General features: G+C 33.5%; 2 protein-coding genes across 2 annotated transcripts in view; one reads left to right on the forward strand and one right to left on the reverse strand.

The window, feature by feature from the left end:
• LOC106102539 (tyrosine-protein kinase Abl-like) overlaps positions 1-24,439 on the forward strand; it is a 42,152-nt gene that overhangs the window by 11,707 nt on the left and 6,006 nt on the right. The window contains exons 2-12 of the mRNA XM_013282054.1: positions 4,135-4,240; positions 4,742-4,854; positions 10,697-10,899; positions 11,204-11,302; positions 11,685-11,933; positions 12,767-13,050; positions 14,201-14,477; positions 19,184-19,334; positions 21,129-21,309; positions 21,862-21,947; positions 24,388-24,434. Of these exons, the coding sequence (XP_013137508.1) occupies positions 4,135-4,240; positions 4,742-4,854; positions 10,697-10,899; positions 11,204-11,302; positions 11,685-11,933; positions 12,767-13,050; positions 14,201-14,477; positions 19,184-19,334; positions 21,129-21,309; positions 21,862-21,947; positions 24,388-24,434 (1,796 nt within the window). The remainder of the gene's footprint in view (positions 1-4,134; positions 4,241-4,741; positions 4,855-10,696; positions 10,900-11,203; positions 11,303-11,684; positions 11,934-12,766; positions 13,051-14,200; positions 14,478-19,183; positions 19,335-21,128; positions 21,310-21,861; positions 21,948-24,387; positions 24,435-24,439) is intronic.
• On the reverse strand, positions 16,182-17,916 carry LOC106103303. Its single transcript, XM_013283039.1, has 4 exons — positions 17,765-17,916; positions 17,439-17,569; positions 17,288-17,363; positions 16,182-17,193 (listed from the first exon to the last, which is right to left on the reverse strand). Exons 1-4 carry the CDS (start codon positions 17,823-17,825, stop codon positions 16,988-16,990), a joined length of 474 nt encoding a protein of 157 aa, XP_013138493.1. The 5' UTR covers positions 17,826-17,916; the 3' UTR covers positions 16,182-16,987.

A 24,439-nucleotide genomic window follows, 5' to 3' on the forward strand; every position in this document is an offset into this window, starting at 1 on the left:
TTTGTGTTTATCGCACTTATGTTACAAGTTGTTATATGTTATAAAATTAACACCACAACCTTGTCTGTCTGTACCATGACTGAATGCAGCGTGTGTTAATTATGGTAGAATCGTAGTTTTTCCATTTCTTTTTTATACCGTGTACAATTCTCATCGAAATAAATGGAATTGGCAGTTTAATTCAGTTCTCCGACATTTCAATTAACGCGTGACGGGTTTCAGTCAGTGTGATGTGAGGTACTTGTATGATCCGTTTTTCCTTTTAAAATTGCGCAACAATATGCAACCTGAATAAATATTTACATTTCATCTTTTTTCTATTATTGCATAACCCATAGCTCGGTATACCCATTGATTTTAAACAAAGTAAAAAAATAGCATAGCGTATTCAACGTTCAATAAATCTACTTCAGACCCCACCCTTCGCAGACATAGTCCTTTCTCGTTCCCACCGCCGCTAGTGACACCAGCCCTTGCAAATCCAATAAATTAAACGTATTTATGCGCCGCCGTCCCGTATCCGTTTACCGCTAAACTCTCCCGGCCTTTGCGTATTTAATGCCAAAGCCACACCGATACTTTGATTGATTTACTTACATTTATTTGTATCAGATAGACTTAGTTACAATTCAGTTAAAATGTATTAGAGGAATTTTTATATATCATAGGCTGAATTTTATACAGGCACTTCGACTTCGCTCAGGGTTACTTGTTCAGAATAATCTCAGGACTCGAAATGGAGTGTAAATTAAATTAAACGAGCTGAGAATTTGCTGCGTACTTACATATCCGGTGACAATTCAGGCATTTTTTTTTCTTGTAACACTATTTACTTTCCATTAACTCGTAAGATAGAATGATGCTAAATATAAGTATAAGCTAAGGCTAAGTACGCTCTATAAATGTCAACCTAAGATATGATACATGCGCCGTAAAACATAAAACTGTCATTGTAAACATCCACTGCCCAAATATCTCTACAGGCCTATAAAGGATATGAACTCTCAGTCACTTAAAACTAAAGAGATAAGTGTGTTTTGAAAAGGTGTCGTTGGTTCAGAAGACGAATCTCCCTTCGCATACAAAGAATTGGCTTTATAAAGATTGACAATCTTGGCCTTCTGGCGCTCGCGCTTCATTGTGAATTCCATTGCAATACACGGAACTAGGGCAACATGTCTTCGGTCATTCTTACGCCTCCTTTCTTACTAGAACGATATTCTACTATGTACACGTATATTTATACGCTTTCTTTGTCTATCACAAAATAATGCTCTATGACTAATTTCATTTGTAGTACAACCTTAATTATAATCGGTTTTATAATACTTACATTAATTTTGTGTTGCGAGTTGATTTCTAAAAAACGTCAGTATTTTGATCGGGGCGTTATATCAGTCTTTTTAACAAATGAAATGGTAGCAACGTAAAACATAAAATGTTAAACATAGTACGATTGGTATTTGCCTTTATTTAGACAGTCACTGTTATCGACTCATATAAACTCATACAAACTGCACTAGTACATCGATGAGGGTTAATTCCAACGTAAAGTTATTTAAACTTTGTTTATAACCTGACTTGCAAAGGAGTTAATATTTTTAATATATCTTCACTAGCTTTCGCCCGCCACTCCGCCCGCGTGGAATTAAAAATAAAAACAAAAGTGAGTAGCCTATGTGTTCTTCTAGACTATCCTCTACGTCTATGCCAAATTTCATCGAAATCCGAACAACCGTTTAGGTAAGGCTACAAACTCTAACAAACATCCATCTAAACTTTCGCATTTATAATACTAGTAAGATTAGTAAGATTATAAAAATCTACAGATGATTTTTACAAATGTTGTAAAGAATTATCGGTAAAATACTAGCCTGATTGAAAGCCGTAGTAAATTGACACGTAAATATTTTGAAATAGAACTATAATCATTGATACCAGGTTTACGTTATTTCGAATAAAGTTGAGAAGGGTATGCGTCCCCGTGCCTCATCTACACGTTGAATTAATGTGGACATTAGCAAAGGATGAGTGGTAGGCATAGGCCGGAGTGGTACTAGAAGGATTTATCTGTGGACGGTAACAGATAGGTCAGATATTCAAGAATGCAAGGAAGTAATAATGTGGTATGATAATGAATATGGTAGCGGCGAAAGAGGTGTTCTAGGACTGCACCTAACGGAAGTCTGGAGTCTTCTTACCCCTTAGAGTCGGAGGTATACTCGTACAAAATCTCAATTCTTCCCTTACCTAAAAAAAAAGTCTGGAAACGAATCTATAAACCCTTGAGATTTTTGCAGATGTTGATGGGTAGCGGTGTTTACAAAACATCTGCAGATAATACAGATGCATAAAAAAACATTGAGTTCTAATGTACATAAAATATGGTTCATTTTCGAATGTGCCCGAACTGAATTGTAAGGTTCAATTTTGGTATTGAATAATTTAGAATGTTATGTTAAATAATAAGGATAACGATCGGCGTCGGTGACGGCTCACCAGCTGAGTCACCGCCGCGCCGCCGTCCATGTGTGTCGAGTGGCGACATTACGGTCCACATTATGTGTACACTGTGCACATGCCCCTTACTTTTAATTGAACCATAATATTTTTGTTTATTAATACACTAATTCACGGTTTTAAAAAAAATGAGTAACTACAGTTGCGTAACTGCAACTTAATAAATACGATTAATTATGTATTATTAAAGTTCTTTTAATATATTTTTATAGTAGGAGGTAAAAACAAACAAGAAACCACTCGATATCGCTAATTAAGCTAATAAGTTGCAGATATGTTGTGCCTATATTTAATGAACAGGCGGGATAAATAGAAAAATATGTTTTCTTCCCTTCTTCTTCCCTTATAATCTTAAACAAATCAACTATTTTAGGAAGGGAAACGGTTCTCGAATTCGACTTACTCGTCAGACGTAACACAAAAAAATCTATTTCATACCAGCTATCGTTGAGTTCGTGGTTAAAGTCGAGTGGGCCCAATCGGCAACAGACGTAGATTATGCAGGTTCTACGATTTTTTTAATGCAACTTTTTATATTCCTACTAGCTTTCGCCCGCGACTCCGTCCGCATGGAATTAAAAAAAACGAAAGTGAGTTGCCTATGTGTTCTTCCAGACTATCCTCTACATATATACTAAATTTCATCGAAATCCGTTCAGAAGTTTAGGCTACAAACTCTAACAAACATCCATCCATCCATCCATCCATCTAAACCTTCACATTTATAATATTAGTGTTAAAGATTGGAGGCGGGGTGAATGGAAAACGATCGATGGCGAAGTGAAAAAATATATTTGTTTTTACTTATTAATAAATTGTCATATATTAAAAAAAGAACAAAGTCAAAAATAAAAAATATAAAAAGCGTTCGATGTCTTATAAATTGTAAACGAGGTTGTAATTTACAACCTCATTTCTTAACAATTAGTATGATAATTAAGATATATTGGAATAACATGGATACGAATACGTATTGATTTTTGTTTATATAGATTCCTAGAATGTTATGATTAATGAAACTAATGTTTTTCAATTTACCAAATTAACCAACATGTAAAAGCACATGCTGATTCAAACTGCTTTATGAAGCAATAACATTTCACAGTATTCTCGAAATGTAATTTAAAAATATATCCGAATTCAAGTATTGCGAAATGTATCCCAACTATGTGGAGCGAACGAATCGCTAAGACGACGTACGTTCTTGCAACAAGAGAGCTTATAGTTCCCCAACAATCCCTTAATAAGGCTAGACTTCACGTGAACCCCGCTTTTATCTTTGTTTCGGTTCCACTTCTTTCAGTAACGTGACTCCAAGTCCTTAACGTCGTGTTTTTTATTGACGTGTGATTGTGTTTTATTGATCAATACAGCTTCTATGGTGTAGAAACTATTATTATGCCAGTTAGGAAATAAGGAGTAATAACGTTAATGTTTTTCAAAATGTTTAAAAAAAAATCAATTTTGAGAGTAGACAATAATTATCGCGATGAAAGGTTTTAGTAAGTTAAAGTAAATTAGTTTAAAATCTTGACGAATAGCCTCGATTACGGATGCTCTTGGTACCGTTTTATGACATATCTTGTTCAGATATAAAAATTGTGATTGTTACAGAAGCGTTGCGCCAAAGCCGGCCGTTACCGCACATACCTGACCTGCCGGATGGGGAAGGCACCAGCGCCGCGCCCCCAACACCCCAGCTACTCGAGACCGCTAACAGGTTCCTATTTACAACATGCTTCCTTAATTGAATACGACTATAGGGACAACTTCACTAATATACTGCAAAATGTCTCGGTTTAAAATGAAATTTAGTTATTGTTGATAATTAAAGGGCACTGATAAGTCCCGCGATTGCTGCTAGGTTGTCTATATAGCTCTGTCGGAAATATACGTCTAGGATTAAAGTAGTGCTATTAATCCTGTTACTTTATCCAGTTTAAGTACTTTCTTGTCATATTGCTTTGTGCGTAGACCGCCTTCTTTAGGAAACCTTTTTATGTAAACAAAAAAAAGCGAGGGTCTCGCCAGATGTTAAAATACAGAACTTTATTATAAAGATCCCGCAATACCCAGAGAACGAACGCTTTGTATATGTATAAAAAGGGTATGGGCAGGAAAACCGGCAGCAGCATTTACATCACATTTTTATTTAATTTGCATGTTCTTTTGAAGTTTCTAAGTACATCTAGTAAATGTACAAAGAACGCTTTTTGCACAGATGGACGTCAAAGGAAGATCTTCTCGCCCACCAAGAAGACGATGATCCCCAACTGTTCGTTGCATTGTACGACTTCCAGGCGGGAGGCGAAAATCAGCTTAGCCTCAAGAAAGGTAACTCCAACGGATATAAAGTTGCGGGGCTTTAATATGCCCGACTACGGAACCCACAGTGAAATGTACGGTCTATGCTCTGAGGTAGGAAATTAAATTGTGAAGTTTTCCTTTATATGAACTGTACTGACGGTCAGACGTTGGGGTGGTGGAGTAACATAATCCGCTTATACTGTACTGAAATAATTTCTTCCGTATTACAAATTTCCCCTTTGTAGTTAAACTACTTTACAATAAGAACTTTTGAGCCAGAACGTAACGTCTACTTCTCGGAGCAGTTAATTAATTAGTGAAGCCGTCTAAAGTTTTCTAGTTATAAAGAAAAACTATTATTAATTTCTTGTTGGTTCGTTGAGGTAACTAAGAGGTTTTTTCCAATTTTTAAAATTTAGACGGTTATATCATGTTTGTAATACTTGACATTCAAATATTTGTTGCACAATTAAATAAAAAAAAGAAAATTTTAAAAAATTACTACTTACATACTCATTTTAAAACGTCACGATTCTGTTTTAGCGTGTTCGGTAAACTAACAGAAACACTAAACTAGGTCGTACATTGATAAAAGAAATGATAATAATTGGATGAGACTCTTTCTCGATTTGTCGGAAAATGTCAGCACACCTTACAGAAGCATTTCACTCCGATGCGCCATCCATACCCACTTGCAATTAAGACAGGTGCGCTCACTAATTAATACAAAATTAATTCTCTTAAAGCAATTATGCTCTCCATAGGTTTCATCTGAACCAATTTAATGTAGAACATAATACGTAGTTATTGTTCAGATCTAAGCCAGCTATTTTGTACGTTATAAATAAGACTTCGATATTTCCACAGTGGAATATTTATATGTACAATTTTAAAAGGCTCACTGAAATAGATATTACTGCGGTATTGAATTTTATTTTATCGGAAACGGGGAAACGAGGAAACTGGCCGAGATTCATTTCCTTTCCAATAAATAAAATGTAATATCATTTTCAGATGCAAACGAGAAATACGCGCAATTTTAATTATATTTGTAAAGCAGACATATTTTAATTAAACTTTTCATTTTGTATAATACCAACGAATGTAAATGACAAATTCAGTCGTGTTTCAAATTATTCTGAAATACATTTACTAAATTTAATACAAAGTAAAATTGAATCTAGAAAACGTCTATTAAACAATTAGGACATTTTATTTTTAATTATAGTGATACCTGGATTTAAATACTTCTTTAAAGATTTTCTTTAACTCTACGCACAGAAACCTATTTATTTCCTTACAATTTTACAGTCAGAGTTCCTTGGGCAATTGTATAGATGACCTTTCCAACTGTTCAATGGAGAACTATTGATTTGTTGAGCAAAAAACGCTACGAACGATGACTCTATGCTTTAACTTTGCATTTTGTTCTGTCGTTTTTATTTACTCCTACTCGTTTCTGAGATTAAAATCTGCTTAAAAGAAAATCTGAGGAGTTGTTTGAATTCACGGTTTTTAAACAGTTTAAATTCACGTAATAGAACATTTTTATTGCAAAGGTTTTCTTGGCATTGGATAATGGCGATGATTTGTGTATTTCTATACGGATAAGGTGTTCGTTCAAAATTTAACTGAGTTCAAAATAACAATGGGTATGCAAACATATAGGAGCTCTATCGATCCATTTACGTATGATATCCAAGTACTAATTTGGGACGGAATGGCCAATGCTTGTAGGTGGCACGCAATCCAATCAAGTATTAGACTTGATGATCGCTGATTGCACTTTAAATGTTGAATTAATTATTTAGAAGACACTTTGGATTTGAATAAATCATTCTTATCCCATTTTTCTAAATAATTATTTAATTTTACATAAACGACGACATAGTGAAAATATGTTTGTCTTCAAATGTTTTATTTCCTCTTGGTATCATAAAGGAGAAATGCTTATAGAGGAAACAATCAATTGAGACTGTTTCGTTCGTTCGCCGATTTACATTTCCCGGTCCCGAATTATATTAATTTGGTGCCAGTAATTCTTGACTTTGTTCTTTTTCTCAGAACTAATCAACAAGAAGCCCATAAATGTTTCTTGTGAAAAGTTTTTAAATTACCTTTTAGTAAATAATCCGATCGTGGAAAGCAACATTTATTAATAGGAATCGATACGAGCATTTCTAAGATTTGTGTATTACAACTAGCTTTCGTCTGCCATCCCGACCGCGTGGATATAAGAAAATTACCAAAGTTAAAAGCCTATGTGTTCTTCCAAACTATCCTCTACGTTTTTGCCAAATTTCACCGACATCCGTTCAGTCGTTTAGGCTAAAAACTCGTAACAAACATCCATTCCTCTATCCATATAAACTTTTGCATTTACGATTTTAGTAAGATCCGAGCAATTATAAACAACGCCAGTTATGTAATTATAACCGTGTCAGTACAAGTTTTAATAGATTACAATGTTTTTTTTATTCATTGATACATATTTTTATTCTATCTCGTATAAAATTATCTCTTAAAAGGTTGGTAACCTCTTACCGGCTAACGATGTGTAGGACGGGCCGCTACTAGTCAGAGCGACGACCTCACTTGTTGGATCTTACTGCTTAGTCTTCGTTAGTTGGTGTAATCTCATCAAATGTCCTGAAAGGAAAATAAGGCAATTATAAGAGTTTTTTACATTTTTATATGCAGTGATGTTTTAAACATAGTAAAACGTTTGTTCATTTTAAATGTCATTTTCTTCTATTCAAAGTAACTAGGATATAGGTAGACCTTGAAAGAACATACATAAATTTAAGAAACTTCATTTTTCTTGAATATTACTAGGTTATGTTTTTCAATTTAATATTTTAAACCCCTGTAGAATTAGTTTTATTAAATGCCTTAAAGCAATCTATTTCGCTCTCAATGGAAGCCCTCATTGCTGATTGGCTTTTCATGGAACATTTGCAGATAAATGGGACAATATTTTAATCTGTAAAATTCAAGGAACTTTAAATAAAACGGTTAAGAGTAAAAGCTATCTTTACAGTAAATCAATTATGAGGACATTAATTTTTTTTTAAATTATAAGCGGGTATATAGTGATGCAATAAGCAACTGAAAAAACCTAAATAGTTATGGTAAATTCATTTGTTTTTTTTTTGTAAATATTTAATGAAAAATCTGCCAAAGCATTCTGTTTTACTGGCAAAATTAAAATGTCAATCCTTCGGCTTCTGATAGCTCTGTGTAATTTCCAATGCGAGAAAGAACTTTAATTGTGCCTTCAAAAACAATATGAAGTTTGATCGGTGGGTTTAAACGGGTCTAAAGTGGCTGTCACTGGAAAATTGCACCGACGTAGTTTGCTCAAAGCCGTTCGAGGAGTCAAAGCGGTGCGTGCAGTTGACAGAATTCAAACAGAGCGTTTGCGCGTCTTTGTTCAAAGTTGCGCCATTTTGAAGTTTCTGTATTTGAACATGTTATTACTGAAATTGTGCGCCTCGATACGATGCATACAACGACTTCTAGCTGGTTTTAAATACGATATGAGACATCTTAAATTATTTGCCCTATTTATTAACTATTAATAGCATCATTATCATTGAAAATTATTGAACCAATTTTGGTTTCATGATTTGTAGATACATTGTTATTGCTTCCTGAATATCCATTTCATAAGTAGGCCAAACTTGAAAGTGGATGAATGCACCTTTTAATTATGTTAACTCTAGTAGGCAGTAAGGAATCAGATCAATAGATATTATTACATCTCCTATTTAAAAAAAAATTATGAAGTATAGTCTTTAGAATTTTTTTTTAACCGTGAGCACCGTAGAACTTTGTTGTTCATAATCACAAGATTTTTCCTCAGGCACCAAATAAAAGAAAACCCAGCACCAGAGCATATAATTACGCAAGTCTTGTTAAAAGTTATCCTTTCAGGCGGGAAGAATATTTTCTCTTTTAAGTTATCTAGAGCATTTCAAAGGGATAAAGAAGTTACTTTCTTCCCCTTATTAATTTCAAGACTTGACGTATTTTTACCCATCTTGTTGCATGTTACTATTTTAGTAATATATTGTGCGTTGGAAAGGAGCATAATAATTTGAGAATGCATTACTTAGGGTTTTAATTGGTTTTGTTTAGTAGGAAACAATCGGTCACAACTAGAGAAATAATCCAATCAGTATCAATCTTATATACTGCACACATTAACTTTGTAAGTATTATTAAGCCCTTTTCAACATGTCAATATACGCACATATTGACTGGGCATCTGATTGAATTCTGATGCTTTTAGTACTCCCCCTCTATAGGCGTTGAAAGCTTTGATATATACTACATTCAGGGATGTCACCATTTCGCTTGTTACAACTATGATATAATTTTGTATAGTTAACTGTAAGGAACTTAATTTAGACAATAAAATACAAGAATATCGTCATTTTGTTACCATACCGGTTATGTTACGCTTTTCTACATGCCATTCGAAAATCTTCAAGCCTCAAATTCTAATACACATTTGTATGTAGAACTTGTCATTTTTTTTCAAACATTCGACTACTGTATAATATTTAAATATGTGAAAATAAATTCGTGTATAAATTACTTCCATGACCGCCGCATTTAAATGTTTTTCTAATAATCAAAACGAAGCTATTGATCATATATCATATAAATATTATAAATGAGAAAGTTACGATGGATGGATGTTTGTAAGCGTTTGTAGCCTAAACGGCTGAACGGATCTCCATAAAATTTGGCACAGGTTTAGAGCATAGTCTGGTAGAACACATAGGCTACTTTTTATCCCTGGAATAGTAACGGTTCCCATGGGATTCATTAATTTAGCTGTTTAATGTTTACTCGATCATTCAGCAACGGTTCAACATATTTTATTGAAATTTGGCACAGCTATAAAACATAGTCTGGAGTACACATGGGATTACGGTAAATAAGTTTCATCCCCGAGAAATGTCCGGTTCCCGTGGGATACATAGCTTTTTGTTGTTTACATAGTTCGTATTCTAATACCATGCGGACGAAGTCGCGGGCAACAGGTAGTATTTTATAAATGTTAACGAGCGTTGGTTACGTCAACGTATGCAATATTATGATAGCAAACGGTTTTTCATCGAATTATATGCGATGCATTAATAATCCGATAACGATCAACCCTGGGGGTGCGTCGGTAGCGCGACCAATTCAATTACCGACGTGAATTCCGTAATTGGTTAACTCGTTAAGGACATTTCGCGTACATATGAGTTGTACCTACATATTGTAATATTAATAATTATAATTGTAGTAAAATATTCACATATATTTTTATACCTTATTTTCTATGTAATGTATTGAGTAAAATATATAATTACATTTATTCTTAATACACAACAGCGCAGTTTAACTAACTATATTTCCTCAAAAATGGCGCTAGAGTCACAGTATAAAAAGGTTAACAGTGTAAAACACTATCTACGAGTAAATTGTATTATGATAATGGTTGAGAACTTTTAATGATGTTTTAGTACATGTCTTTCAATTTAATGTTTATTTTTGCTATTAATAATTTATTTCGTCACCAATTTTGAATCAGGTCGTTGAACACAAGCAGAAAAAAGCGCACAATGACTCACTAAAAAGTCATGTAAAATATTTCATATCCGCAATAATTAATGATGTAACGAATGAGTGATTTCTCTATTGTAATAAGTTGTCACCAAATCTAATTGAACAAAAATTCTGTGCAAATCTCAACGCGATTCTTTTCCCGACTATTGTTGATGCAAGTTGCGTTAATAGTAACGATTGAAATAACGAAATGTGTATTAATAATTACAATGTAAGTTTTGAGTGGTACTATTTATGTTTACAGGTGAACAGGTGAGGATCATGAGCTACAACAAGAGCGGCGAGTGGTGCGAGGCGCACACCCTGTCGGGCGGCCGTGTGGGTTGGGTACCGAGCAACTACGTTACCCCTGTCAATTCCCTGGAAAAACACTCGTGGTACCACGGACCGATATCTCGCAACGCAGCCGAATATCTACTTTCTTCTGGCATCAATGGCAGCTTTCTGGTAAGTGTTTGCCTTGTAATATTTTTTTGCTATTATAATATGAAAATTCATTTCTTATTTAATGTGTTAAGATCATATGATATATTTATCTCAAACCAACCTTCCCTTTTAATATTTTTCTTGTAACTGTTGTAGGCTCATGTGCCAGGATTTTCATAACAGCTGTAAAGTAATTATGAAATCTTACAAATGTGGGCTTCTTTGAATGTGTATGCTGACCGTCCATTTATTGTAGTTTCTGTCTTAATTCTGTTATAAAATGGTGAACGGCTTTTATTGATTATGGTTAATTATGTTATTACAGGTCCGCGAGTCGGAGTCCAGTCCGGGCCAGAGGAGTATCTCCCTGCGTTACGAAGGCCGCGTCTACCATTACCGCATCAACGAGGACTCTGACGGAAAGGTATTGTCTTTTTGCATTTTTACTAGAACAATAAATGTATTCTGACATAAGCTAAATTGAACTTATGGTTGTTAAACAGTTGATCTGTTTGTGACATACCATAATACTTATTTAAACTAACACACAAAAAACGGAAGGTATTGGGAAAGGCATAGGTCTGGACATAGGTCCAGCAGTGGGCAAACAAATCATCGACGAAACGTCGACGGCTAAAACATCTGGAATTGTCTTCTAAATTAGCAAATTAAAACGGATGCCAAAGTCAAATTTTTTGGCTTGATATTTTACACGGACAAATATCATAGAATTTTTTATACTAGGTAAAGCTTTCAAGTATGCTTTTCGAGTTATACGAATCTAATATGTTCAAATCATTCCATAGGTGTATGTGACATCAGAATCGAAGTTCGGTACATTGGCTGAGTTGGTTCACCATCATTCAGTGTTGGGTGATGGACTCATTACTCAGCTGTTGTACCCGGCGCCGAAGCGTAATAAGCCGACAGTGTTCCCGCTCGCTCCACCAGATGAGTGGGAGATCGACCGCACTGATATTGTCATGAAACACAAGCTCGGCGGAGGACAGTATGGTGATGTCTACGAGGCCGCATGGAAACGGGGAAATATTACTGTTAGTATGGTTTTTGTCCCGTTCATCTGTTATTATAAATAGGAAAGATTTGTTTTTTTTGTATGTGACATAGCTCAAAAATTACTGGGTCGATTTTAGAAATTTTTTACCGTTAGAAAAGTAATTTAGCTATATATTTGTTAAACTCACGCGAAAATAACGTAGCTGGTGCAACACCACATCCAGAAAGACGGGCATGAATGTAGAAGTTTTTGAACGTTTTGTCTTTCGAGTATGAAAACAATTCTAACCAAGAGGATAGATGGGAAAGGGAAATATATTTTTCTGAACTTACTCTCCTCTGTTCAATATAGCTTGGTAATGTGTGTAACCTTTCTGCTCATATCAGACGTGTATGAGTCATGACGTTTTTTTTTTTAACAAACTAAATTTTTCACTTGCTCACTGGTATTTAAAAATAAATCAACTCTTTTTTGTATAGTGAAGTTAAGCTCGTTTATGTGTGCTTTTTTTTAAGGTTTTTTATCTGTCAATATATTTGTTTTGAAACCAACGTTTTTGATCAAATGTAACATGGAGTCATACAATTTTAGAAAGCAGACGTTAAATTAATATCTTAGTAGCTTTCGCTCGCGACTTCGTCCGCGTGAAATTATAATACAAAAGTGAGTAGCCTATATGTTCATTCAGACTATCCCCTACATCGATACCAAATTTCATCGAAATCCGTTCAGTCGTTTAGGCTACAAACTCTAACAAACATCCATCCATCCATTCATCCATCTAAACTTTCGCATTTATAATATTAGTATGACTACTAACTTAATATCACTATTATGTTCTCTTGAAAATGTTTTTGTGTTGTTCAACAGGTTGCAGTGAAAACTCTGAAGGACGATACGATGGCATTGAAAGATTTCCTTGAAGAGGCTGCCATAATGAAGGAGATGCGACATCCTAACTTGGTGCAACTGCTCGGCGTGTGCACACGCGAGCCGCCTTTCTTCATCATCACCGAGTTCATGAGCCGAGGAAACCTGCTCGATTATCTCCGCACCGAGAGCCGTGATCACATCGACGCTGTAGTTCTCATGTATATGGCGACGCAGATTGCCTCAGGAATGAGCTACTTGGAGAGTCGCTCCTTCATACACAGGTATATTATTTGATATCATACTAATATTTTAAATGCGAAAGTTTAGTGGCATGGATGTTTGTAAGAGTTTGTAGCCTAAACGGCTGAACCGATTTAAATGAAATTTGGTACAGATGTTGAGGATAGCCTAGAAGGATACATAGGCTACCCACATTTGTTTTTGTTTAATTCCACGCAGACGGAGTCGCGGGCGAAAGCTAGTTCATAATCTTGACTGATTTTGTGGGGAAATGCCTACGCATATTTGGAGTCTATTGGCCCTAGAGTCTGAATATGTCGAATCGCAATGAATAAAACCCTAAGGTTGTCGCCAACGGCGTTAATAATGGGAGATGGGATCTCCGCACGTAACAGACTAACTCACAATGATAATTGGGGCTTTCCGTTATTAAGATATATCTCAAGCTAAATAATTGTATATATAAGTACAAAATGTTACAATGTTTTGTTAAAAGTTAGCTCCACGTTTGCACAAAAATTCACTAATTTCTTAGGGCCTTACATAAATAACAGTATTTTAAATAAATGTGACATTGAAAAAGATTCCCTTTATACTGCTAAACTAAAATTGAAGTCGTGGTTGTTGAAACTTACATATGCGGACACAGAAAGAATTCTAAAAATAGTGCAATAAGAATTAATAAGCATTGATTTATTATTACTATAATTTACCACAATTTTGCACGTTTTACTCTTTTTTACTACATTTGTTTAGTTAGTTTACGTTGTAATTATAGCTAGATATGTTGCGTCTAATGATGTACAACTAGCATTTTATTTAATTCACTGAGCTGGGTCTCCGCGACACAGGCTGTGCCTAGCGCGAGGACCCTAGGTCAATTTTCTGTAACCATTTCTTGTTAAATAAATTATTTTATTATAATTATTTAAACATACATCAAAATTCAGAGAATAGACATTTACTTTCTTATTTAAAAACTAAAAATTATGTAGTAACAACAAAAAGACTAATTGTCAAGAGTTATTAGTATTCCAGTTCCATAAAATGCTATAAAAAATTGAAATATGTAAAAAGCGCTATTGATTTGGAGTGATTTTTTTATTAAAATCGAATAACCGACAGTAGTTAGATGAAATACTGAATGAACAATTGTGAATGGTACTTCAATAAGTAATTTCATGTTAACAGAGATTTGGCTGCCCGCAACTGCCTCGTTGGGGAGAACCATCTAGTGAAAGTGGCAGATTTCGGTCTGGCTAGACTAATGCGGGACGATACTTACACCGCTCACGCCGGGGCTAAGTTCCCCATCAAGTGGACCGCGCCCGAGGGACTTGCTTATAACACCTTTAGCACAAAGTCCGACGTGTGGGCGTTCGGGATACTACTCTGGGAGATTGCTACATATGGAATGTCTCCATACCCGCGTGTCGACTTGGCTGAAGTCTATCACATGCTTGAAAAGGTATGTTAACTCAATTTTCCTTCTTACAGTATGTAGCGCCAGGCAATGATGCTAGATCTAGGGCGCGCTTCCTCTCCCGACCAAATATTTTAATACTATTATACTAGCTATCTATTTATATTAATATAATAAAGCGTAAACTATTAATGTAATATATATAATGTAAAAAGACAGTGCAGAAATCAATATGTTATAGTGATAACGGTGGCTTTAGCCTTTAATATAAGCAGTGGCTTTAGTGTAGACAATATTTGTTAATTACAAAACTAAAAGCTACTTTTTCATATTCCATCCATACTTTCTTCAGTCTTCCTCTACCTTTGGTACTATCCATATTCAATCACTCACTCGTCAGAAGTGAAGTTAACGTGTAGGAATCGTGGATAGAACCGAGTTTGTTTGTATAAAAATGTTAAGTTTGTTTGCCAATTATTTTATGTTTCTTAACATTATTACCCTTACTTTTATGGCATGTTATTTGAGGTGTTTTACTATTATTTGTTTATATTATTTTATTGCTGTTTGTAATAAAAATACTATTATTTATATAAGTTTATATATAAGTTAACTGATCCATTATAACTCTTCTGATATATCTAGAGCTTTGTACAGTACTAAGTATTTAAGTTAGCAATTAAGGCACAAGAATACTTACAGCAAAGTTTGTCTTGTTTCGGTTGTGTAGAGCATTCTCTTTGTCGCTTAATGTAATAAATGACAATAATAATAAAGAGATTATTATAAACAGCACATTTAAATTGAAGAATTAGAAAATGTAATCTAATGCATCTGAGGCTATTTATATTTCACAAGTTATAAACCGTGTTTCATTTTTAAAATAAAAAAAAGTTTGCCAAACCTGTTTGTTTATATCCTTTGTTGTCTAATTGTTGTCTTTTGTTTCGTACTGATTACCAATGTAGTCAATATAAATTTATCTTGAAGTAACTCTACTTATGAAAACATCTAACTCACTTTCGCATTTGCTTTAGTCAATTTTGCGAATAGTGCAATCCCCCAAAGTTTATTTTGGCCATAGTAAATATTTTTTATAAACGTTTTCTTCAAAAAATTTCAATGGAGTAAGCATCAACTTGCTGCATTGAAATTTTTATTTTATACTCAGTAACGTACCCAACAGCTTTTAAAGCCATTGACTCTCATCTCCGAAATCACTAATTACCGAATAATTATGAAAAATCGATAGATTTATTTCACAAAATAACCCAGACTTTAAATCAATTACAGTTCTTGTGTACACATGTAAGACTATAAAAGGTTATCGAAGTATCTCCCAAATTTACGGGTAAAAGCGTTTAAAATAACAAAGTGTCTACTTCAATGTCAATGTGTAGAGGACAAAGTAAATAACTGTGGGCATCGCAGGGTTAATTATTTTTTTTAATCTACCCCATGGATTTTTTTCCGGTAATTATTTAAAGTGACAAAATAAAACTACATAAAGATAAAACCAAAGATGCAGTATGTCTTTTAATGTTCTTTTACATTTGTTTCGAAAATCGCGGTAGAGATTAATGGTGCTTTTCTATTCTTTCTCAGTTTTTATATGTATTGAGGGGAAACTCTAAGTAAACATTTTATAATATCTGATAAACCAATATTTAACATTTTATTTTTATTAAAAGATTCAATTCAAAATGTATCTTTATTAAATCATTATTTTCACACGTACTTTTGTAATACTTATATTATTAAATAACCTTAGAAAACTAAATTATAAGATGACATTCGCGTCGACACAACATTGAATGAGAGTAAAGAGTGAAAATAAAGAAAAATAAAAAGGTTTTATACCATTTTACTAAAAACGACCCAAAAACAAAGTGTTAACAATAATCGAAAAACAGAGCAAACCCTTAACTTTTACTTTACCACAAATTGACTAAACAATGAAACATTTTTTAAACAAAAAGTTGACATGAGGAACTTGCACATTGTTGCTCAAACATGTTGTGTAAGACGCGAAATACAACAGTAGCGAGAAAATCAAACACCGCGATAACAAAATGACCCGTGCTCGATTGCCTTGCCTTGAATAAAAAAGTAATCTTGTACCGCTCCTGCAATTATTATTCACAATTTTCGAAAACAAATATACAAACAAAGTCACAGTTACGAGCATCGACACACTTCAAAAGGTGAAAATTTATTTGAGTGTTTTCGAAGCATATATTTTTATTCTATAACCATTTTATGGCACCGCAATAGATGCATCGTTATAATTTTCATTACAGATTAATAATAATAACAAAAGTGCTCGCAACTTTACAAAATATACATTTGTATCAAACACACACTTATAATCTTTGTACAAAGCAAAGAAAACGTTTTCCTATCCTAGTTAACTCCAAACATTTAACAGTCCTTGCTTTTGAGTTGTAAGCTGATAGGGTTGTTTCTAAATATTTTCAAACAATGCATGCGGCAGTCTTTCACTACTCGTTATATACATTAACCTGGTAATTGGGCGATTACTTCCGTCGAATGGTCTAGCAATGGACAGCGTCGGTGCATAGATGTTTCTTGCATAGTGTGCACTGCGGCCGACTCACCGCTATCCTCGAGAATATCTCCGACGCTGATAGTTCTTTACTCAGTTTACTGCACATCGAATATGACACCGACTTCTTTGAGAAATCTTTGGCGGGCACGCACGTGCGTGCTCGCACTGGACCAATCTCTTGCCCCGTTTCAACTGTCAAATAAAATATTACATTAAATGGTAAATTTCAATTAATTAATTTGTTTCGTAATTAAATAAATTAAAATGAGTTAAATACAACTATTACCTAGTTTTGCTGATTCGGATGTTATAACTATGCATAAGAATGCCATCCCTGGAATGTAGCAGTCAATGTTTGGAACCTGTAAATGTTTAAAAGTCTAGTTTTGCTTATATCAGATTAAATAAATTTACTGGAAAGTTAATTTGGTACTTGCAGTAATATTCGCATAATCCGGATGATCAGGGTCCCAACAGCCGGGGTGGTCGAACGATAGACAGTTGTAACACTGGATGCCTTTAGTTGATGGTGAAACAAATTTCTTCGGTTTGGCTTTTTTATGTTTCCCTAAAATATGACATGAAGTTATAAATGTATCAAATCAGTATTTTAATTAGCTTAATTAAAACTTTTAATAGGAAAGTGAATGTTAAAGAAAAATCTATATTTCAAATATTTGCATTCACTAAAATTGTAAAAATATTATGAATTAAGTATGAAACTTGAAAAAATATATAATCTATGTGTCTATTTTTATCATACCTGTAACTATGAGGGTAACTAGGAGGAGGTACACGAAGGTAATCTTCGATGTCAGCATCATAGGCCCCCGAGGAGAGCGTCGTTGCACTTTTTTTATTACGAATTAATTAATTAAAAACGGCAATGATGCGATTAATGGGCGACCCGCAGAAAGACTGACGAAGTGATCGGTCGTGTCGCGTTTATAGCTTTACTCCAAACAATGATGCTTGTTTTGGTTTCGGCATCACGCGAACACATACAGGCTGTTCCGATATTCATTGCGCGTGAATTCTTCGAGAAATTGTATTTTTTGAAAATATTTCAGTGTAAGGAAGATTTGCATTTCGGTTTTGATTATGTTTAAAATGTTTTTAAATATATGCTAAACAAAAAAGATGACTTCCTTAAAAACATTACTTATTTATTTTTAAAATTAAAGGTTTTAACTATTGGCCTAATACTAAACCTAAAAGTCATTAGGCATGGCGCCATAAAACGTTTCCAATTTAAATAAGATTCGTAACTACAGAGTTAAACCCTATCAGTTTCAGGTTCAGAAGAATTTCGTAATTGAACATTTTTTTATAATCAACCTTATACATGACATAAGAATTGTCCACTAGAAAACCAATTAAACATTTGTGTAATAGTACAATTTTCATCATGTTTTACTAAAAATGCACTTTTGTATAAAAATACGCTTCCTTAAATAAATTGTTGGCAGATTGTAAGATCAAATTAAAATAGAACTTCATTAAAAACAAATATTTCAATTATTAATGGCGCGCACGCTAAAAGAAGTATTCCTTTTCCATATTTAATGAGAAATATGAAACAGCATGTATAAATGCTAAATCTAGTAGTAATGTTTATGTATATATTTTTGTTGATTGTATACGGCGTGGTGCACGGCTGCGAACTACCAACGTACACTAATCCATTAGTTATTTGTACACATAAACACACTTCATTATTAATAGTTGGTTTACTAATCGCGTGGCTATGCGGTTGTATTTGCACTTTGTAACTCCATGTTTGGTTCGGCAACGCTTCATGTACGATCATGAAATACGATCGACTTCAATATACGTTACATGTCTACTTCACATCAATCAATCATTCATACCAATTACATTTTAAGTTGATGAATGAAATGTTGCATTCAATTACTCGAAGTCTTAACTTAACTGAACAAAATATCACTACGATTAGTATTTTTCAGGTTTAGCGTATGTACTGTCGCACTCAGAGTCCCTTAGTAACAATGAAGAATTAACTTTGCCAGTAAATCTTATTAGCTTTTAATAGTATGACAATTATTAACATAACACCATTAAGAAGCAGACCTATCATTTCTTGACACTGCAGTGCCAGTGCCCGGTGCACTTTAAATTACTTATAATAGTAGATATTTATGATGGTATAATTGTTTCGCAGGGATACCGCATGGAGTGCCCGCCTGGCTGCCCGGCTGCCGTGTATGAGCTTATGCGCGGCTGCTGGCAGTGGAACCCGGCAGACAGGCCCACCTTCCGAGAGATACACCACGCCCTCGAGCATATGTTTCAAGATAATTCCATCACCGAAGGTATGTTTTGCAATATGCAGTCTAAAAACGATCGTAGTAAGGTATGGAAGAGGATATGTCAATTTGTTAGGTATAATTAAAAATTATTCCACTTACAAGTTTGAGTATAAATAGGAAATTAAAGCAGTGATGGGTTTAAGCGAGAATCAGGAGATGTATGTCATTATTAGTTGAGCTATTTGATTATATTTAGTACGATGAGTTGACCATTTAATTAACGCTCAAAGGCCCAGTCTTAGCTAGACATCAATCTTTAATGTTGCAAAAATACTAAATCACGTGACAATGTAAAGATGACCTTATCTAGGTTTAATTCTTAATGTTAAGTGATCTGTGTCCTCGAATGTATAGTGGTAAAACAACATCGGTGAATATCCTATGACCTCTTAGTTTATGAATGGCGTTACAAACATTAGTTAAAACTATGAATTGTAAAGAATTAAATGCATTGTATCGGTTCACAGTCTAATATTTGCATTTTTATAATGTTCACAGAATTTTACGTCTATGAATGGCATATCTGACTGTGTGTCATGTTTTTATTGTAAACACTTAGAGTATGCGAAGGCTAGTCGATACTAAGAGAGGATGGTATAACCATAAACATGTGTCATATAATGGAAATGTTATTTTTATAAAAAATCAGGATCGTGGAAAGTTGTTAAAGGTTATATTTTATATTTTATGGTTGTTATTATAAAGATGTTATTGCATCTTTGTTTTGCTTATTGATGTCTTACACGTACACTCATTCAGTAAATAAAATATTATTTTTAATGTTTTGTTTTTTATAAGTTTTGTTTTGAAAAGAGATCGGGACCTCTTTCTTCGTGTCAATATGTTACTAACAAATGCACCATCAAAATATTTTTCGTTCGTGTCTTACAAAAGAGCTGTATTCTTTGCAACAAGCACTATTGTTGTTTTAATATACTTAAGAACTTTTCGTATTTCTCAGGCATGCAAATACATTTATCAAGTTTTTTTTGCAAAAAAGTTGTATCTTACTGTTATTAACATGAGAACGATGATTCGCACAAGGAGTTGCTCTGTCTTTGTTTGTATAATGTAATAAATTCCTGAACCTTCTAAGTTTATATCTCGGAGAATGTCTTGTGACGTCGTGTAAATTGTATCTAGTTTATGTAACGATTTCCCTCATTCATTTAAAACTATCTCTACGAATGTTGGCTGTTTAATATTTTGAATATGTGATAGAAAAGCATTTAATATTGTAATGTAAATGTGCTTCTTACCTACAGTAAGTGCAGTAATTCGTTTTCGTTGTACAGTATTTTAACGTTTTCCTACATTGTGGATTGCGTAGTGAATCATCGTTTGAGATTGAAAGCAGCGACTTGCACGCTTGATGTGATCGCTCTATCTGTTATTTGCCTACGTTGTTATCAATTTTATTAATGTGTATTCTTTTTAATTTATGTTATGTATTAAAAATGTAAACTAAGAAACAAGCAACAATTTGTGCATCTTGTAGAAAATAATGATTTAATGTAAATACATGGGTAGTTTTTAGTATGTTGAATAGTAATATTAAATACAAGAAAAGGTCTCAAATATTTTCCGACCCAGATGTCAATGATATTCAATTTGTGATTTTAATAATTTTATTACATGCATTCAATGACGATTACTTTGATCTGATAATGACTAATCCATGGTTGTGCATTAATAATTTTATAAATGTCATAATCAGAACTATTAAATAATTATGTAAATAACAACATACATAAAACTTTATAAACATATTTTTATTGTATTGTAATATGAACGCAGAGGTTGAGAAACAGCTGCAAGAGGGCGGCGGTCACGGCATCGGCTCGCATATGTCGGTGAAGAAATCAAGTGTCGGCGGGCCGGTGTCGTCTATTGCTGTGTCAGAGACACGCGCGGTGCAGATGCGACGCCCCACCAACCGGCGAGGCAAACAAGCACCAACGCCTCCCAAACGCACAAGGTCACATACATTTCATATTATTTTTACTGGACTCACATAGCGGGATATTGCTTTATGCACCCATGTGGGTTTTCGAACTGTTAAAGGTTTCTATAGTGTAAGTGTAAGGAATAATTGTACAGATGACTTTTAAATTACAAAAAAAAAGTGGTGTAGAATTATATGTTCTTAAATATCTATTCATTATAATCTTTACCCAACAATGATAAAGATATTGACAAATATAATTTTAAAAAAATCTTTAAAAACATGGACGCAATGAACATATGTAGGCGACATGAAAAGTGCGTGCGGGGATGTAAATAGTATGCGCACTCACATACACTGATTTATTTCTTGCAATCGACTATAAAATTATGTTTCTGTAGGATTCTTTACTTTGATCTTATCTTATTTCTTAAAACTGATCAGTGAAGCAAAGCAACTCTTTTTTGATTGAGTTCAAAACAACTGGTGATAATCCAACTTATTCTTGCTCGGATTACACTTATGATTTAGCAAATAAATTGTTGATTTGTTAGCAATATTTGAAAAGTGCGTTTTATTCGACAGCCTGCTGTCGTCGTGCAGTTCGTTCCGTGAGTCACAGTACGCGGCCGAAGAGCACGCCGCCCACGACGACCTGGCTTCTCTTAACGGTACGTAAACCCCACTTACATCAACTAGAACTAAAGATATAACTTACATTTATTCTCTCTGCAAAACGCCCTCCGAGATTATTAACACAAACCCACTTGAAAGTAAGTGATCATTTGGAACGTTTAAAAATCGACCGTTTTCGAACGTGTTATCATAAAGTATGCTCCGCGGAATACTAAAGGGCTACAAAGGCCCACGCCTTCTTGTTCGTTCGCGTGTTTGTCTACGCACAATTGCCTACTGGCATACTAAGCCTTGGCCCTCTGGTAAACTAAAAAAAATATTTTTAATCTGACTCTATTGTATTCTAATACTGAATTGGATTCAACACATTTATTGTCCAATTAATAGTTTATCAGTTTGCTGTAAATATTTAAAATTTCTTTCGTAATGTATCCATTTTGATATTATAGACAAGTTTGAAAGAAAAAAATGTTTTTTATTTGATGTAAGTTTAATGTGTAATATTTAAAAACATTCTTTGTGGCAGTAATTTTATGGTAAAGATACAAATTATGAAACAGTTTAGGAGCCACGCATTCAAAAATTCTTGTAGCATAGTCTCTTTGATATCATGTATCGATTTTGCCAACTCCTTGAAAGAGGATATTCCAAGTTTAACTTATTTATTTCTGATTTCGAAAATTGTATGTTAAATCATATAAAATCATCACACTTATAAAATCATCACACATCTACTCTTGTAACAATTTTCATATGTATTCGAATATCGCTTTTGCTGTTTGCTTCGATATGTCTATTTACATTTTATTTTTATTCCTAATGTGTTGCATTGGCGTATCGCGCTCAAAGTTAACTTTATTATGTACATATGCATAAAAATATATTGAATAATTAATATTAATAAACATTGTATAGTATTGGAAAATAAATTAATATATGTAATATTAAATATATGCATTATTTTTAAAATGGCGTTTTTGTTTGTTTATCCGCTCGCTCAGGTGTATAACAATAGGTTCAAAAATTTTGTAAGTATATGAAAAATTTCTCGGGTATAGAATAATCTTTATTACATAATATGTAATACTTGTATTCTTTGAAGTTTTCAGTGCATAGATTTTTAAAAAAAGATACTTTCCTTATAAAAGAGTTTTAATTAATCTTAACTAGTCAAATATATAGATGAAACGGTACGTCTGTCAGGATTCCAATTTATTTTAAAGAAATGATACATTTTTATTATTGATGTATTCGCGTTTCATAAAACACAGTTAATTTATATGTAATTATTAGGAAATATTTTTTTTTTCTTTACTTTATTTTGACAGTATTAAAAAATGGGAGTTGTAATAATTGTTGTATCTTGTAGTCTTGACTGACGTGCGATATAAATAAATATTGTCTATAAAATACGCCACGCAATACGATCTTTCCCTTAATCATATAATCATGCTTTTACAGAGTGCATTTTGTTTATATAACCTTGACACAATGTACACCTGCTACATTTGAACATGAATTACATAATATCCTCTCTATTCGATTGTTCACCATGCATTTTATTTTCAATCGAATCTGGTATGAAATTACATCATCATTTTACCAATTTGATGTCGAATTGGTTGAAAATGTACAACGTTTACTTCCTTTCATGGATTTTACTTTGTTATAAATACATGTATATTGTGTTATGTTTCTTTTATTCTGCTATTCCCTGCTTCGTTTTAATTTATTCTAATCATATTTTTAAATCTCGATTTTAATTTATTATAAGCATATACATTGTACATTTATCTAATTACTTAGTTAAAGCATATAATATTTTTTATTAATGTATTTAATTTATTATTTATTTATCTTACTCATACGTAGGTGCCATATGGGTGCGGTTTAATTATTCTTTTCTGAAAAAAATTGATTTTTTTTTGTAGGCATTCTTGTATTTATAACATAATAAAATAGCATGGAAAAAAATATTTTAGGGTTCGCTTTGTACCCGTGTTGCGTGGTCGTCTTCAATACATCCTTTTTTTTATTTATTATGTTGTCACTTTAGTGGCCGCTTCTTCATTGCATCCTCTATATCTGACTGCTTTAGATGCGTGATTTTTTCGTAATCTTGCATTTCAGTATTATTTTCTTCAATGCTTTGTTTTATCGCAATATCGGCATAATTTTCTTTTAGTTTATGACTCGCTTTGTTTACTCTATCATTTCCTTAAAATAGCATATAAATATATTAGGTATTTCGCTATTTAAACTTTACAAAAACAAATCAGAAATTTTATGTAAAAATTCCAGTGTGATAATGTAAAGAAACGTTTTGTTAAACACATTTTAGTCTGTGATATAATGCTTAATACCAGTAGTCAAGTAAGAGTTATAGCATAAAGTCAAAAATATACTCACTTTGAACTAGAATTTATACCTATAATGTATAAATTTTAGAGTGTTATAAGTGTTTGTTTTGTTTAGGTGGGGGGCGCGGTGGAGGGCGCGAGGCGTCGTCCGAGGGCTCGCTGGCGGA

The sequence above is a fragment of the Papilio polytes genome, unplaced genomic scaffold (genome assembly GCF_000836215.1).
Source record: "Papilio polytes unplaced genomic scaffold, Ppol_1.0 DF824292.1, whole genome shotgun sequence".
NCBI classification, from domain to species: Eukaryota; Metazoa; Arthropoda; class Insecta; order Lepidoptera; family Papilionidae; genus Papilio; species Papilio polytes.

What these genes read in the sequence shown, in the direction of transcription:
- LOC106103303 (XM_013283039.1), bottom strand. Translation starts at nt 17,825, where the DNA reads ATGATGCTGACATCGAAGATTACCTTCGTGTACCTCCTCCTAGTTACC. An exon ending in CGGATTATGCGAATATTACT is followed by an intron (nt 17,364 to 17,438) that starts GCAAGTACCAAA and finishes AAACATTTACAG; the next exon opens with GTTCCAAACATTGACTGCTA. An exon ending in ATCCGAATCAGCAAAACTAG is followed by an intron (nt 17,194 to 17,287) that starts GTAATAGTTGTA and finishes TTTATTTGACAG; the next exon opens with TTGAAACGGGGCAAGAGATT.